This window comes from Andrena cerasifolii, chromosome 3, assembly GCF_050908995.1.
Source record: "Andrena cerasifolii isolate SP2316 chromosome 3, iyAndCera1_principal, whole genome shotgun sequence".
Lineage (NCBI taxonomy): Eukaryota > Metazoa > Arthropoda > Insecta > Hymenoptera > Andrenidae > Andrena > Andrena cerasifolii.
In genome coordinates, this window is record NC_135120.1 from 16,622,113 (window position 1) to 16,636,283 (window position 14,171).

At 35.9% G+C, this 14,171-nt stretch overlaps 2 protein-coding genes across 9 annotated transcripts; one reads left to right on the forward strand and one right to left on the reverse strand.

Annotated features, from left to right (window-relative positions):
* Positions 1-1,982: 1,982 nt before the first annotated feature.
* On the forward strand, positions 1,983-7,924 carry Eif2bepsilon (eukaryotic translation initiation factor 2B subunit epsilon). 2 transcript variants are annotated; one of them, XM_076807916.1, is made up of 3 exons: positions 1,983-2,942; positions 3,300-4,557; positions 5,538-7,924. In XM_076807916.1, the coding sequence occupies exons 1-2, from the start codon at positions 2,253-2,255 to the stop codon at positions 4,536-4,538; spliced, it is 1,929 nt and encodes a 642-aa protein (XP_076664031.1). In that variant the 5' UTR covers positions 1,983-2,252; the 3' UTR covers positions 4,539-4,557; positions 5,538-7,924. The 2 variants fall into 2 exon arrangements, with proteins under 2 accessions (XP_076664031.1, XP_076664030.1); XM_076807915.1 differs by lacking the exon at positions 5,538-7,924 and having other exon boundaries at positions 3,300-4,740.
* Positions 4,736-14,104, reverse strand: LOC143366674 (rabphilin-3A). Of its 7 annotated transcripts, XM_076807912.1 has the most exons (11): positions 12,179-14,104; positions 9,702-9,859; positions 9,378-9,510; positions 8,696-9,178; positions 7,358-7,923; positions 7,100-7,296; positions 6,221-6,480; positions 5,993-6,139; positions 5,608-5,664; positions 5,241-5,499; positions 4,736-5,042 (listed from the first exon to the last, which is right to left on the reverse strand). In XM_076807912.1, exons 2-11 carry the CDS (start codon positions 9,779-9,781, stop codon positions 4,915-4,917), a joined length of 2,310 nt encoding a protein of 769 aa, XP_076664027.1. In that variant the 5' UTR covers positions 9,782-9,859; positions 12,179-14,104; the 3' UTR covers positions 4,736-4,914. The 7 variants fall into 7 exon arrangements, 5 of the variants coding, with proteins under 5 accessions (XP_076664027.1, XP_076664026.1, XP_076664025.1 ...); XM_076807911.1 differs by having other exon boundaries at positions 5,241-5,664; positions 6,221-6,477; XM_076807910.1 differs by having other exon boundaries at positions 5,241-5,664.
* Between the last annotated feature and the right edge of the window lie 67 nt (positions 14,105-14,171).

The following is a 14,171-nucleotide window of genomic DNA, read 5'->3' on the forward strand; positions in this document are numbered from 1 at the left end:
TGGAGGGGGCGAAATATGTAAAAGTACAAAAGTATATTTTTGAATCTTTTTTTTACAAGATTTAAAACTTGCTTGTAATTTATATTTTAATATCTCTATATGATACTACAGCATACATAACTAAATTCACATCAATTATTTATACAGAATACTACACAATGTCATATTTTCCAATTTTATTACTCTTGGGGGGCGCGACCGCCCCTATCGCCCCCCCCCCCTGGACCCGCCCCTGATGAGTTTTATTACAACAAGAAGAACAAGAATGATATGCACTGCGAATGCACGACAAGAGAAATTTGTGTGATATAAATTCCTCGATTTACGAATATTCTCTGCACAATAAACATTATGCATTAGTATAAATTCGAAACATTAAAAGCTTGTTACTTTGATAAAATGAGTAATTATAAGATAGATCATCTATTCTTGCGAAACGTTTGTTCATTGTAAAATCATTTATGAATAACTTAACGTATAATTTCGTAATTTGTAATATGTAGTACATACCCGATATTGAATGTATAAGTGTATACATACTGCATTCCACTTTAGAGTAGACTCGTTCTGCGCAGTGATATACTGTTGATTGGTAGGAAACCGGCAGGGAAATTGCTACGACCAGTCGCGTGTATCAGATCTGTGGGAGCTGCGCAGATCGGTCGCAAACCGGTTGTGGGGTTGGTCTACTCTTACATGGAATGGAGGACATAGTGAACATAGCAGGCATGGATGAGAATTACCATTTTGATAACATTTCTTTTTTACATTAATGAAATAATATTTAGAAAAATGAGGCTTCCTAGTTTTGAATTTAAAATTTTAATACTATTTCGAAAGCTAGTACACAAAGAAAGTAATTGAGTTATATAATGTACTTAGGGGAGATCAAGCAATATATTAAATAAGGCTTATGTTGTCTAGTCAGAAGAATGAAAATAAAAAATGTGTCGCGTCACAAGCGAAGTTGTTACATGCATAATGATTTTATATAATATACAAAAGAAAACACATTTAAAAGTATGTAGCGTATATCGATCTTCTGCTTATATCATAAATGTATTTCTACTTCTTTTGTATTAAATTTAACTGGAATATACTATCCCCTCGCTCTACTTGAATTGAACGATTTAAATGATAATTCATCGCTAAAGTGGATATAATTATCCATACATAATAAGTATGTATTCTGTTTAATCGAAAGCTGTACGACTTTTGTATGTGTGTCATCCATGTTAAGTTTGTAAATGCCTAGATCGACGAGTGAAGCATCAAAACTAATATGCTTATCAGTGCATATCATATTTCATAAATGAATTATAATTTATTAAATATAATATTTTTATATGTATTACATATAAGTTTCGTGTATAACTACTCGTGCAAGTAACAATATCTGTAATTTCACGTTTGCAATATTCTTAAAAATACAATACGTCTTCAACAAACTTATCGTCTTTAACCGAGATAATTCATCCTTCCATAAGATAGCGTACTAAAGGCAGGTAACAAAAATTTTCTATGAAAACTGTAAATTATTTCTGAAAAAATTCTTAAAAATAGCTTACCCTACTTTTCCGGCCGCCACAGTGGTGTTCCCCCTTAAGAGCGCGTTATTAAGACCCCAAACATTAAAAAAAATACATAAAAAAATCGATTTTTTCAAGCAATCCCTGCTTTAATGTACAAGAATAGATTTTTATGTACACGTTTTGAATGGTAAATTCGGGATTTCAAAGATGTATTAAAAATAATGATATAATAAAACAAAAAATCAATATAGGAAATTATTTTTCAATGTTAGGAAATTCTTGCATTAACTTATTCCTCTATGTACTTGTTTAACTACATTTAAAATAATACATTATATGATAAATTGTCTATTACAAATTCAAATGTAAAATTAGTGGTCAGGTAGCACCCTCTATAAAGAAGTTGTTTCAAACACGTTCAGGCACTTTCACTATACAACAATACATATATATATATATATATATATATAAGTGTGGTAAAAGAAGTACGAGAAAACATGTGTTGCAAGTGAACCCTTTGATTACATTGGAAAAGATTTCACCCGCTAAATGAAGTATATGTGCATTTACACATATAGAAGTGATAGTGGATCCAATAATGAAAGAATGCAACCTTTGTCATTATATATGTAAAGAAATTGGCATTGTCTAGAATCTTATAACCTATAATGAATAATCTGTTTTAAACGCTTGAGGTATATAAAGAACTGAAACGACAAAATGTGCACAAAAATGGGAAAGAAAAATATCACGCGAGCTGTTGTCCTCGCGGACGACTTTACGACAAACCTGACACCGATGCAAAATATATGTCCAAGCATTTTAATGCCGGTTATAGACATACCGCTGTTAGATTATTTAGTGGAGACCCTTATTAAATCTAGAATACAAGAATTATCACTCTATTGTAGCAGCCATGTAGAATTAATAAAAGCATATATAAGTCAGAAAAACTGGTCAAGGATATCGATCTCTTTCATAATATCAGAGGGTTGCAGATCCCTTGGCGATGCGCTGAGAGATATCGATGCGAAAGGCTCGATTCGTGGTAGTTTTATACTTATAAGGGGAGACGCGTTTACTAATGTAGATCTCGCAGCTGCTTTAAGTAATCACTGTACCACGCACAACAAGGATAAAGGCGCAACGATGACTATGCTGCTAAGAAACTTTGGCTCTACGAACGATTCCCTTTTGAGGAAGGAAGCGTCTTTAGTGGTTTCTGACAAAACTAGCAAAAAGGTTCTGCATTATAGTAAATTAAGGAATGGTGAGAAGAAAGTCAAATTGGAATTAAATTGGTTTCTGGATCACAGTGAAATTGAGATTAATACTTGCTTCATGGATACCCATGTTTATTTATGCTCCCCTTCTGTGCTTCCATTATTCGCCGACAATTTTGATTTTCAAGTAAGTTTGTACTCTTTGTACTTTTAACCTTTTTCTAAGACTTTTGAAAAGTATAGTTCAATTATTTAGCAATCTGTCCTGCTTAAAATATATTTACTCGAATTATTTTGCTTCTTGATATGCATAAGTGATCGAGTTAATATTTTATTAAAGGCAAATAACACAGTTCGACAGCCACCTGGACTTGTAACATTCAATAGCTGTTTCTGATAGGTTTTTGTGCGCTGAAAATGAATCCGCAAACCGCTTGTCTCCATCACCCTCAGTTTTTGAGAAATTCGATTTTGAAAGAAAAATATAATTTGAATATTGACTTAAGAAAATAATGATATTTAAAAACGTTTATATTACCTACAGACAATGGAAGATTTTATCCGAGGAGTATTGATGAACGAAGAAATATTAAATTCTCGAATCTATTGGCAACAATTAAATTCTGACGATTATAGTCTGCCGATTGTGTCATGGAATGCATACCATACTCTTACTCGTGATATTTTGAATAGACACAGTTACCCGCTTACGCCAAATGCCATTCCATTCTTGAAAACATTTATTTATATGCCGAGAAGTACTTATAAACATAGGAATGCCACTCTTGCTAAGGGTTGTAGATTAGAGGAAGACAGCGTACTATGTCAGAATAGTACGCTTGGGAACGACACCAACGTCACAAGATCCGTTATTGGTCACAATTGTTTAGTAGGCCGTAACGTAACGATTAAGAACTCGTATATCTTATCGAACACTAAAATTGAAAATAACTGTATTATCACGAATAGTGTGGTATTTCCAAATTGTATGATCAAAGAAGATGCTAAAATAAATGGGTGTATATTACATCCTGGAACAAGCATTGATAATCCAACAGAGTATACTGATTCTATCGTGGACTCGAGAGAAAATAAGATTTGCATAAAGCAGATGTCTGAGATCGATATGGATAATGAATTTGAGTTTTTTAAGGATTACGACACAATGGAGTACGACAATTATTCCACAGATATAACGAGTAGCGATGAAGCTTCCGAATGCAATTCACCAATTCCAGACGACACAAATATGTTCCTATCTGAAGTTATCGATAGTTTGTTAAGGGGCTTTCAAGATAAATTGAACTGTGATAACTTGATTCTGGAGATAAATTCGTCAAGATACGCGTACAACGTTTCTATGAGCGAAGTAACATATAATGTCATAAAAGCTATATTGAGTTTACCTCTGCATTATCTTTCAGAAAAGAAGGAAACTGTAAATAATTTAAATTATCAGAAGACCTTGAAAATTATGGTAACTTACTTCCATCCGATTCTTGTAAATTATGTTAAAACGGAAGACGCTCAGGATGACTGTTTACGCGCGATAGAAGAAGTTGCCAGCACAACCGAAGAATTATTACCATTCTTACAACATTTGTTGCACCTTCTCTACGACAAAGATATAGTGTCGGAAGAGAAGATTTTAGAATGGTACAATGATAAAAACATGGACGAGTTTGAAAACAACAAAGTAAGAGCTGCGATTCAACCGTTTATTAAGTGGTTAGAAGAAGCTGAAGAAGATTCTAGTGGAAGCGACGATGATAGTACGTCTTGAACTTTCGAGTAACTTTTTGGTAAGGATATTTGTAAAATATTCTAAATAATCGAGAATAGACTTTTTCTACTTAAATTCTACGTTGTTGTGTTAATTCTCCCCTATTGAAACGAATTATAGCTTTATACCGATTAATAATTTAACGGATAGCTAAACTTTATGTACTACGACACTGTAAAATAAAGTGTTTCTCCACATGTAATGTAACATCTTTATTATTTTGTCAACTTTCTTTTTCGCAGTAGTACACCTTGAGCAATAACACAGATTATTTGTAAATAAATTATATTTTGTGGATTATAATGCGTATCGATTACAGACCTTATTAAAATGTTTCGAAGAACGTGTTTAAAAAGAGGAATAGAAGTATAAATTATTATTCTGTAGGCAAAATAGTGTCTGTTAAGTTGTGCCAAGTTTGGTGGCGATGATCTGGAAATTTAATTGCATCTATCCAGTGTCGTAATCGTGCTCCTTTGCTGTTACAACTTAATTCAAGTCCACCTAAATCAAAATAAGATTATGTTAATAGGATACGATGTAATAATATATTCATATGAATGATAGTAATAACGACAAAATTATTTTCACAAAGTCATTATTTTCGAAATACGAATAGAATTTATAATACGCAGAGAAAAGATTACTTTTCAATAAATTTATATTCTAACACTTTTGATAATAGAATGATGGACATTTTACCAAGGTAGTCATTACTCTTGCCAAAGTCCTTGTCCCATACTGTAAGGCATAACGTGAGTTTCATAAGGTCTGTTAATCGAGTAGTGAAAGCAAATTCTTCGTTCCATTCGGGATTTAAGGTTTTCCACTTGATAGTTGTACTATGTGAATTGCGACTTGCGACTTTTTTTGACATCAGCTTTCTGGCGGTGATACGTGTAATTGAATAATCAAAGACACGCTGTCGATGATTGTTCGTCACATTCTCTATAAGGCACAACTTGACAAATGGGTCAGAAAATCCGTTACTGTCCATAGAAAGAAGATTCGTAGCTCGGTGAACCGTAACCATCAATGCCCGGCGCCTTGTACAGTAACATAGACTCACTTGAATCTCTCCCCGGCCACTGGAAAACACGCCCCACGCTGCCTCTTCCTTGTCCACCTATGCCAACGTCGAGCTCTTATATCTTAGTGTCTGCAATAACGTAAGTAAAGTCGGCCGTCGCGAAAAAATTGAAGGCGCGATGAATTAACTGAGAGAAACTTATCTTTCCTTTTAATCCAACACTTATTCATGATACCATGAACAACATTGAATGATTGAATAATAATGAATACGCGAAGGAAAATAATTTAAAGATATAAGCTTGTTTGTGTCGTGATAAAGAGTGACCATAAAAATATCAATAAACAATATTTGAAATAATTCACGCTCAAGTTATATTTGTTCGATGTCTAATATTAAGAAGAGAAACTTTTGTTATACGTACTGGATAATGGTCTTGCAATGGGACGTTATAATGTTTCGTTTGGCGAGGTTGCAACTCGTGCAGAGGAAACCTCGCTTCTCCCAGAAAATCTTGGCCTAATGGATCGTCCTGGAGAATCAGGATGTGTAGTGTTTTGCCGTTCCATATCTAGAATTGTATAATCGATGAATTTCTCGTGTGCCTAACGGTGTCAACGTATACTTTACATGATTATTATTCTAATCGTACATCGGTTTCTGTTGTTCCGTAAAAGTTTAGAGTCTCGTTGAATTCCGGATCCCGTGTTTTGTGAACCGTCTTTGTACGAAGACGTTTCGTAGTCGTAACTGTTTCTACTGGTAATATGTTGAGCTTGCAAAATGGATCGGCGAGACCATGGATGTCCATTGGCCGTAAACCGCGGGCTCGTTCCACTTTGCATTGGAGGCACTGAACCGCTGGGTCGTATCGCAAGGAGACTTCGAGAGTTCCATAATTTTGCTTCGCTTCTAGTTTTAATAATATCAATCGGGTCTTTGTAAGTAACATTTGTGTACGTGATTTTAAATCTTTATTCCTTCATTGATAAAACCTACTTTGTAGAGGTGTGCGAGAACTCGAATATGTCGGGTCGGGTCGGGACGAGAATTTTTCTCGGGATTGAGACGGGTTGAATGTGCGATGTCGTATTCATTAAACGGGTCCTTGGAATTTTCGAAAATTCCGACACTTTCGGGAGTCCCGACTCTCTCAAGAATCCCGGACATTCTCGGGAACCCGACCCATCCCATTTTACCTGTTCACGCGCGCGTAGGTTGCAGTCTTAACGGATGACCCTGTACTTTGTAGTTGAATTCAGACACTAAAACCATGGTTCATACAAATATTTATATAACTTATTTTACCTTCTTTTCAAGTTATAGCCACTTTTATGTTTCAATTTTTCTTTCGATGACATGATGGTGAAATACAAAGGTCAAATAAATGAACTATTTTTTGCCCAAATTCTACCCTAAAGTAGGTCCTACTAATGAAGGAACATTCTGTACGTACAATCAACGTAGGTACTCATAATTAAATAATCAAATTATGCTTTTCATTTCACTGCATTTGAAGTCATACACTTACCGCACTCCGGCTTTTGTGGCCGTGGTAAATCGATTTGATTGCTGCTGCGAGGGCTGCTGAAGGGGCTCTTTATTTCCGAGGACAGTCGACTTTCTGTCTGATCCGTGTGTTTCTCGTAAATTCGAAAAGGTTCCGGAATGCTTTCCGTTGGAACGATTGTCGTAGTCGATGTCGTTGGAGTCATTGACATATTCGACCTACAATTAATTCACTGGCATCAGCTAAACTTCTACTCTTTCGTTCATCATTCTTACGTACCTGAGGGATTGTACCTGAGAGTTTTTTAATCGATCGCACAAATTGAATTCCATTCTACGGATATCGTCATTCAACTCATTAGGATTATCCGATTTCTTACTCTTCTCATCGATAATTTCGTCTTCAAACGATACATGCTGCTCAATTTGGGGATCGTGGGTAGATTTCCCGTTTGCTCGCAAACGAGAGCTCGTGACTGAGGCAGTTGGTGAAACACGGCTACACTGAGATGGAATGGAAAGAGTAGACCTATCTAATTGATTCGCACATCCGTCACGACTATTTAACGGCGACGCATCATTCGATTGGTGTCCTGGTGACGTTTTAGATACATTACTAGTTGATTGGGCAGAATTTGAAAACGGCGACAGAGATTTGCTAGTAACGCTGCTATCTTGACTCTTTTGGAGATTTGTGAGCGAATCTGAGTGACCTCGAGTAAAGGCCAGGCGCCGCGTTACTTCTTCATCGGAAGAGGAATCTTGAATTTCAGTAGATTCGAGAGATTTATTCCCTCCAATTGTCCAAGTAGACGTTTTATGACATATTCGCGACCATCCTCGTTCCTGTATTTTCAAAAAGACGTATGAACAATATATTGATTAACTAGTTTTTTAGCCTGTCTTCGCCAGGCATTACTATCCTATATAATAAGACGCGTAAGGTAACCACAATTTTTGTTGGAAACTCCCCTAGAAACAATTTTCGTTGTGAAATACGAAATTTTACAACTTTTGCGTATCAGAAGGGTCTCTGTACCTATCTAATTGGTCTCCTGAAGAGCATGTCGAGGGGCCTAAGTCACATATGTGCCCAGACTACTCACTGCCCGCCGACATTTGAGATCCCCACCCAGAAACGAAATACTTCTCGATATTATTACAGCAACTAATGTGTGACAAAGACCCTGAATCAATGAAATTTGTGGAGCATATGCACTCTTACAATAACGCTTTTTCGTTTGTCTCCACAAGAGCCCAAATAATAAATAAGATTTTTTGGAAAATTTTAATGGGAGGGTACCCTTAAGAGAGTTTTAAGTACACGAAGACTGTATCAATCTGCATTTCCCAAAGATTCTAAACAAATCGAATTACTGAATCCTTAAGGTACGTCTACACGAAGACACTTTTGCGTCTAGCTAGAGATAGTTGCAGTGTCTTCAGTCTAGCTTTATCTGCAACTCCTGCGACGATAGGTCGAATTCTGTGTCGCGGACTGCTCTAGGCAGTTTCCAATCTTTCGGAAATTTGTTTGAGTGTTGTATACACTTGATCTAGACACCGAAGTGTCGTCGTGTAGACGTACCTTTACGCTACAACACTTCCATTAACGTACCTTCTTCTCAGGCAAAATGTACTTGGGCATTCCTTTAATAAACCATGCGCCACTCTTTTTCCACATTTCTCTGGTCTCTGCACATATTCGACAGAGAAATTGCTTCTGACTGCTGTTCGGGCGTTTAATAATTCGCTGTATAGTCGTTTCTTTTCTTTCTTGCATATGTTTCTCTATAGCTAATACGCCTCTCTTCGAGTTAAGCTCATTAATCTCAATGCCACATTTCGGACATATGTATTTACGACAGTCTTTGCACAGGTTTGACGTTGCACCCAGAACTGCACCAAATCTTTCGCCGCACAGAGCGCAGGAGCACACGCAATGTGGGCTGTTAGAGCATCGGCTGCTACAATTCTTCCTCTCGTTTAATCTCGTCGCAGTGACAATGCAGACATTACGTTTCATATTCTCCAGCCTCTCCACCAGTCTGCCAATCCGCTCCTGTTCTGATAAGTCTAAGGCTTCGGCTCTTTGAATGACCTAACGCAGTAAAGAAAGTACGCATGGTAATAATAGAATAAACATAATTACATATAAGGATTACTGATGCAATAATCTAAGACTTGGTCATTATTTTGCTACATATCTCTATTTAAATAAGTGTTACAATTTATACTTGATGTAATAACGTTAAGATTAAAAGTTAAAAAGTAAACATATTATTAATTCGCACATTTACCTGAATGATCGCTTGTTGCTCTTCTTCTGTAAGTACGAACGATTGTTCACACTGACTTGCACTACCAGAATAAGAACAGGTGCCCCATTGTGAATCTAGAGAGCCAGTCTTCATGGACCATCCTGTGTGCAACCTAATTATTGATATTTTGTTAATTATGTGGAATAACATAGATATTTATATTGCAATAAAGTCATTGTATAATCAGAAAGGGTTTTGCAACGTAAGAGCTGTGGTATACATGGTAGTGACTTAAAGGGATAAATTCATATATGCACACGTATCAAATATAAATTCAAATATCTGAAATATATTTGCACTCACTTTGCTCTCAGTGCCAAATGTCGATCATTTGGACAGACCCATCTTGTTCCTCTACCTGGATCTTTCACTGTGATGTTCATTATTGTTCAATTTAACAATGCTTCGTGATATGTTACAGACATCTTGTAATAATGATGGATATATATATATATATCAGCCTATAAAAAATGAAAAGACATGAAAGAGAATAAGGTAAAGCCATAGAATACATTGTTTGCATTGATAAACTGTTACCCCTTTCAGAAAAAAATAAGACCTGACTCCTTTTCCCGACAACACAGGAACTAAATTATTTTCTTAGAAAATAGAAGTATTTTGTTTGACGTAACAGTTGACCAGAGCAATTAGTATTAAAACAAGAATTTTAAACATTGAACTGCAACAAAAATAATTATATCATCTGCTGAGAAGGCTCACAGAAAGCCCCACTCTGAATTCATAATCTTAAATACTAAATTGGTATTACAATTTCATATGCTATATTAATTTTTTTTAACAAATTGGATATGGTGTATAAAGAAAATTTAAACAATAAAAGGAAAAGCAGAAAATATTAAAATCGTCTTTAAATGTAAGAAAGAAAAATTCTTTTTTTATTTAATTATTCTATAAAAAAAATCGGGTTTAAGAGTTCTACGTTTGTTAGACAAACGTGTACAATGTATAGTATGCGTGTGTGGAATCAGGCATGTGTTGTTAAACCACCCTTTGTGAAATAGAACATCGTACACATTCCTCGTTGCGAGGAACATGTCTCCTTACTATATATACATATTGGAATTTCTGCTATCTACGCTATTCGCGTCTTTAAATTCCTCCCATATTAACTCAGATAAATCTTCAAACAACACTGCTCGACATTAAAAAAGTTCGTGTAATCTGTAATTAGCAATAAAATGTTTCCTTTTTATCTGAAACTTAAAACAATCCACCATAAGGATTCAGAAAAGAAATTTAACCTGCCTATCTCTTTAGCTGCATTAATAATAAAATATATAATTTTATTAAACTTCAGTTATTATTTTATTATATTATAATTCTACGACGCCAATAACGCCGTTACTTAACGCGTCAATTAGTACTCTTCCCTGGAAATTATCTACCATCTCATTAAGTCAGTTACAGCGTGCCAATCAATAATGTCTCCATAAACCATAGAAAATGAATGCCCGTGGTGTTTTTTCCATGCCCTCATTTTCGTTTCTTCATATTAGTTCGTGTAGGTATATAAAATTCAATATTCCCATTGCAGGAATTAACTGCCTGGCATAAAGATAAAAGCTACACAAGAGAGCCAGATGACACGTCGTGGCATCGATACGAATCACACAGGAACAAAGGAACGTAATATTTCTGGGACCGACAGAATTTTCGACATGACACAATTAACTCGTTATAATAATTTATAACAGGTTAATCAATGCACGTAAAGGGGAACGTTAATGTCGATGAAGAAGGTAGAGTTTTGAAGAGCTTCCGCTGAAAATAGATGCGCAACAAGTATTCGCTATACTTCCGTTCGTATATCATTTAAGTTGCTGAGGGAGTGTATCTATATTTGCACCTAAATCGATATTTCAATGGTTCTTTGCAACGACTTTTATTTTCTTCTTGCAAGGTCGTGGTATACTCAAGTTACAGAAGTAGGCAAAGCGGCCTTCATGTAATATATTGCGTTCTAATAAATCGCCCAGTGAATGAAACTGAAATATAGTGTTAAATTAAGGAAGCTAAAGATTACTATTGCGAAGAGCTTCATGGAAAGCGATCGCCAGTGAAACATATGTGTACGAGAAGAAGTGAGAGAGCCACTCGGATCGAACGACGGTGGGAACGTTACATATTCTGTAAAATCGTTAAGTATATACTGTGCAACGGTAGGCTGCGGGAAATGGGGAAGAATGGGAAGTGGAGCGAAGAGGAGGGATACCTGACGCGTGGCAATCGTGTCGTGAGTGAAAAAAATGAGCGCGAAAGTTCTACGTTGAAAGGCGATCAATCGAAGGTTGTGACGCGTGCCGTCGTTGCTCACAGGTTGCACAGCTATTATTCCAACTAAATATTATCTCTCTGATATCGGGAACAAGGTGCACACATCGAATCGTTTATACACATGCAATGGCTCATATGTAATACAATTAAACCGTTCATCAATTTAATTAATAATTCATCACAGAAAACATTCTGCAACATCGAAACTGAGTTTGATTTATACACGAATTTAAATCGCGAAACCCGAAACTTGATAACTGTACTACCGGGATAAAGAGAACATTAAAGATCGATCAGAATTTATTCAATTTCCTGAATTCTTTCGAAGATAGAAACGGGGAATATGCATTCGTGACTTATAGCGAAAAACGACGGTTTTACATTTCTTTATTAATATAATTCTTTCGTTAGTTTAAACGTTAAGATTTAGATTTTACTGTTTATAATCGAGCGGAGTATTTGAAATGATACGTAAGGCTACTTACGAGGGTACGTGGACTTCTTCGACCGTGTAGCGTGTTAATTTCGAAAATAAACAGCTGCTTCGTGCGACGATTATTTCGCCTCGGATAATTCGACGGTTCGCCGTGAATTATGGCATCGCAACGTGTAACGGTGTTAAGCTTCGAGTATTATCCATGATATTAACCGCATGAACAGACGGATGGGCACCCAGAGTCGTACTTGCCACGCTATCAGCTAGCCGACAAGTGGGTGCTATTATCGCTGAAACTGGCATACGCGGCTCCACTTCCCCTTCGATACAGGCGCAGAGGGGTGCGTGCCATGCGTACAATCCACGGGGATGTCTAGGAAACTCGCTGGCAAGAACACCTACAGGGTGTCTATGTTATTACCGCCTGGCATTTTTTCTGCCACACAAATGAAATATAAAATAGGCGGTATAAGGCGGATGAACGAATAAGGGGGAGTTCTATTACTTTTTATAAGAAGCACAGGGATCTAGGTTTACTTCGAACGTTTGCAATGAATTTTGAACGGTGATTGCTTCTCCCTTTGTATTGTATAGAAGCTGTTATCAAGAGGAATTGAACAGCACAGGAAGGAGATGCGGAAGTTGTTATCAGCGCAACAGTGTTCAGAAGCACGCAATTACGGAAATAGAAGAAGCGAAGGTGGATTCGGTATGTGCATACTTAAAGCGGCGTTACGATGGAATTCTGGAATCTTAGTTGTTATTTAAGTCTGCTTTAAATATGCAACAGATCTTCGTCGTGGATTTTTTATTTCCCACCGCGTGACTCTTTGAACGCTATTGAGCTTTCGAATAATATAAAGGAGGATTACCATTGAAGAAATTAAATGCGTCTTTATTTAACACGATTGAATTTGACACTGTGTTTCTAACGAAAAATTGGTATGAATTCCTTCTTTGTTTTACTTTTTAATTATAGATAAGAACATATACTCGTAACGACACGCGTACTACGATCATATAAAATATAAACAATTGCGATTCTATTCACTTTAAGGGTTGCAAGAAAAATCATGCTGATGCTTTCGATTAACGTGTAGAAATCAATGTATGGTACAGGCAAAAATATATTAGCAATATTCGTTGAACATAATATGCAATAATCTCGCATTCGTTATCTTTTATCTACTTACACCGTATGCATGTAAACGCATGCGCGTAAGTACATATAACCGGATGAATTACTTAGTATAAATAAGAATCCAGCGATTGCAATTAAAATATTGGATTCTCTGTTCATATTAAAACAGATTTATTTTGTTTCAAATGCACGCTCAAATAAGGCATTCCCCTTGGATAATAAATTTCAGCGTAATACGGAAATTTGACCCACCGGTAAAACTTTCTCTATATTATCGCTTTATTTTTTTCTATAGCAGTATTGTACATACTCCACATATAATTTGTTGTACGACTAAGAATTCTGTTCCCGAATTAAAAATAGAAAAAGAGAGGGGAAAGTAAAATTAAGAATTGAATATGTGACATCTATTTAAAAATGTTTATTAAAATTTGGAAATTCATTGTGATAAAAAAGAGAGAGATATATATATACAGTCTTTTGAGAATTGTTTCATTTAGATGCCAATAGTCATGAACTTAAACAGAAATATCGTGTTGAGGTAAACAAGTGTCCTTGTGCTATATTACAATTATTGACGTGTTGCGCTTCGCAGCCGCCGTCGTTATCAGAATGAAGATATTTAAAATTGAATGTAAACAGACATGGTGTTACTTTCGTCTGACGTAATGGAAACAGCATCTCAAAAATAAGTCCATATCTTCCTCTTTTGTAGAGGCACGATACGTTTTAATTTAAAGCCTTTGCTTGCAACACATTTCGTTCCATAGGAACTTGCCCACACTAAATTAGATAAAATCTTGTTGTATAATGATGGCTATATATTATTCGATAATTTACACTCCAAATACTTGTAAAATAGGGCAGTCTATTTACATGTTCCAGAAGCAGTTAGGTAACT

What these genes read in the sequence shown, in the direction of transcription:
- LOC143366674 (XM_076807910.1), bottom strand. Translation starts at nt 9,781, where the DNA reads ATGAACATCACAGTGAAAGATCCAGGTAGAGGAACAAGATGGGTCTGT. An exon ending in CATTTGGCACTGAGAGCAAA is followed by an intron (nt 9,511 to 9,701) that starts GTGAGTGCAAAT and finishes ATCAATAATTAG; the next exon opens with GTTGCACACAGGATGGTCCA. An exon ending in AGCAACAAGCGATCATTCAG is followed by an intron (nt 9,179 to 9,377) that starts GTAAATGTGCGA and finishes TTACTGCGTTAG; the next exon opens with GTCATTCAAAGAGCCGAAGC.
- Eif2bepsilon (XM_076807916.1), top strand. Translation starts at nt 2,253, where the DNA reads ATGTGCACAAAAATGGGAAAGAAAAATATCACGCGAGCTGTTGTCCTC. An exon ending in CCGACAATTTTGATTTTCAA is followed by an intron (nt 2,943 to 3,299) that starts GTAAGTTTGTAC and finishes TATTACCTACAG; the next exon opens with ACAATGGAAGATTTTATCCG.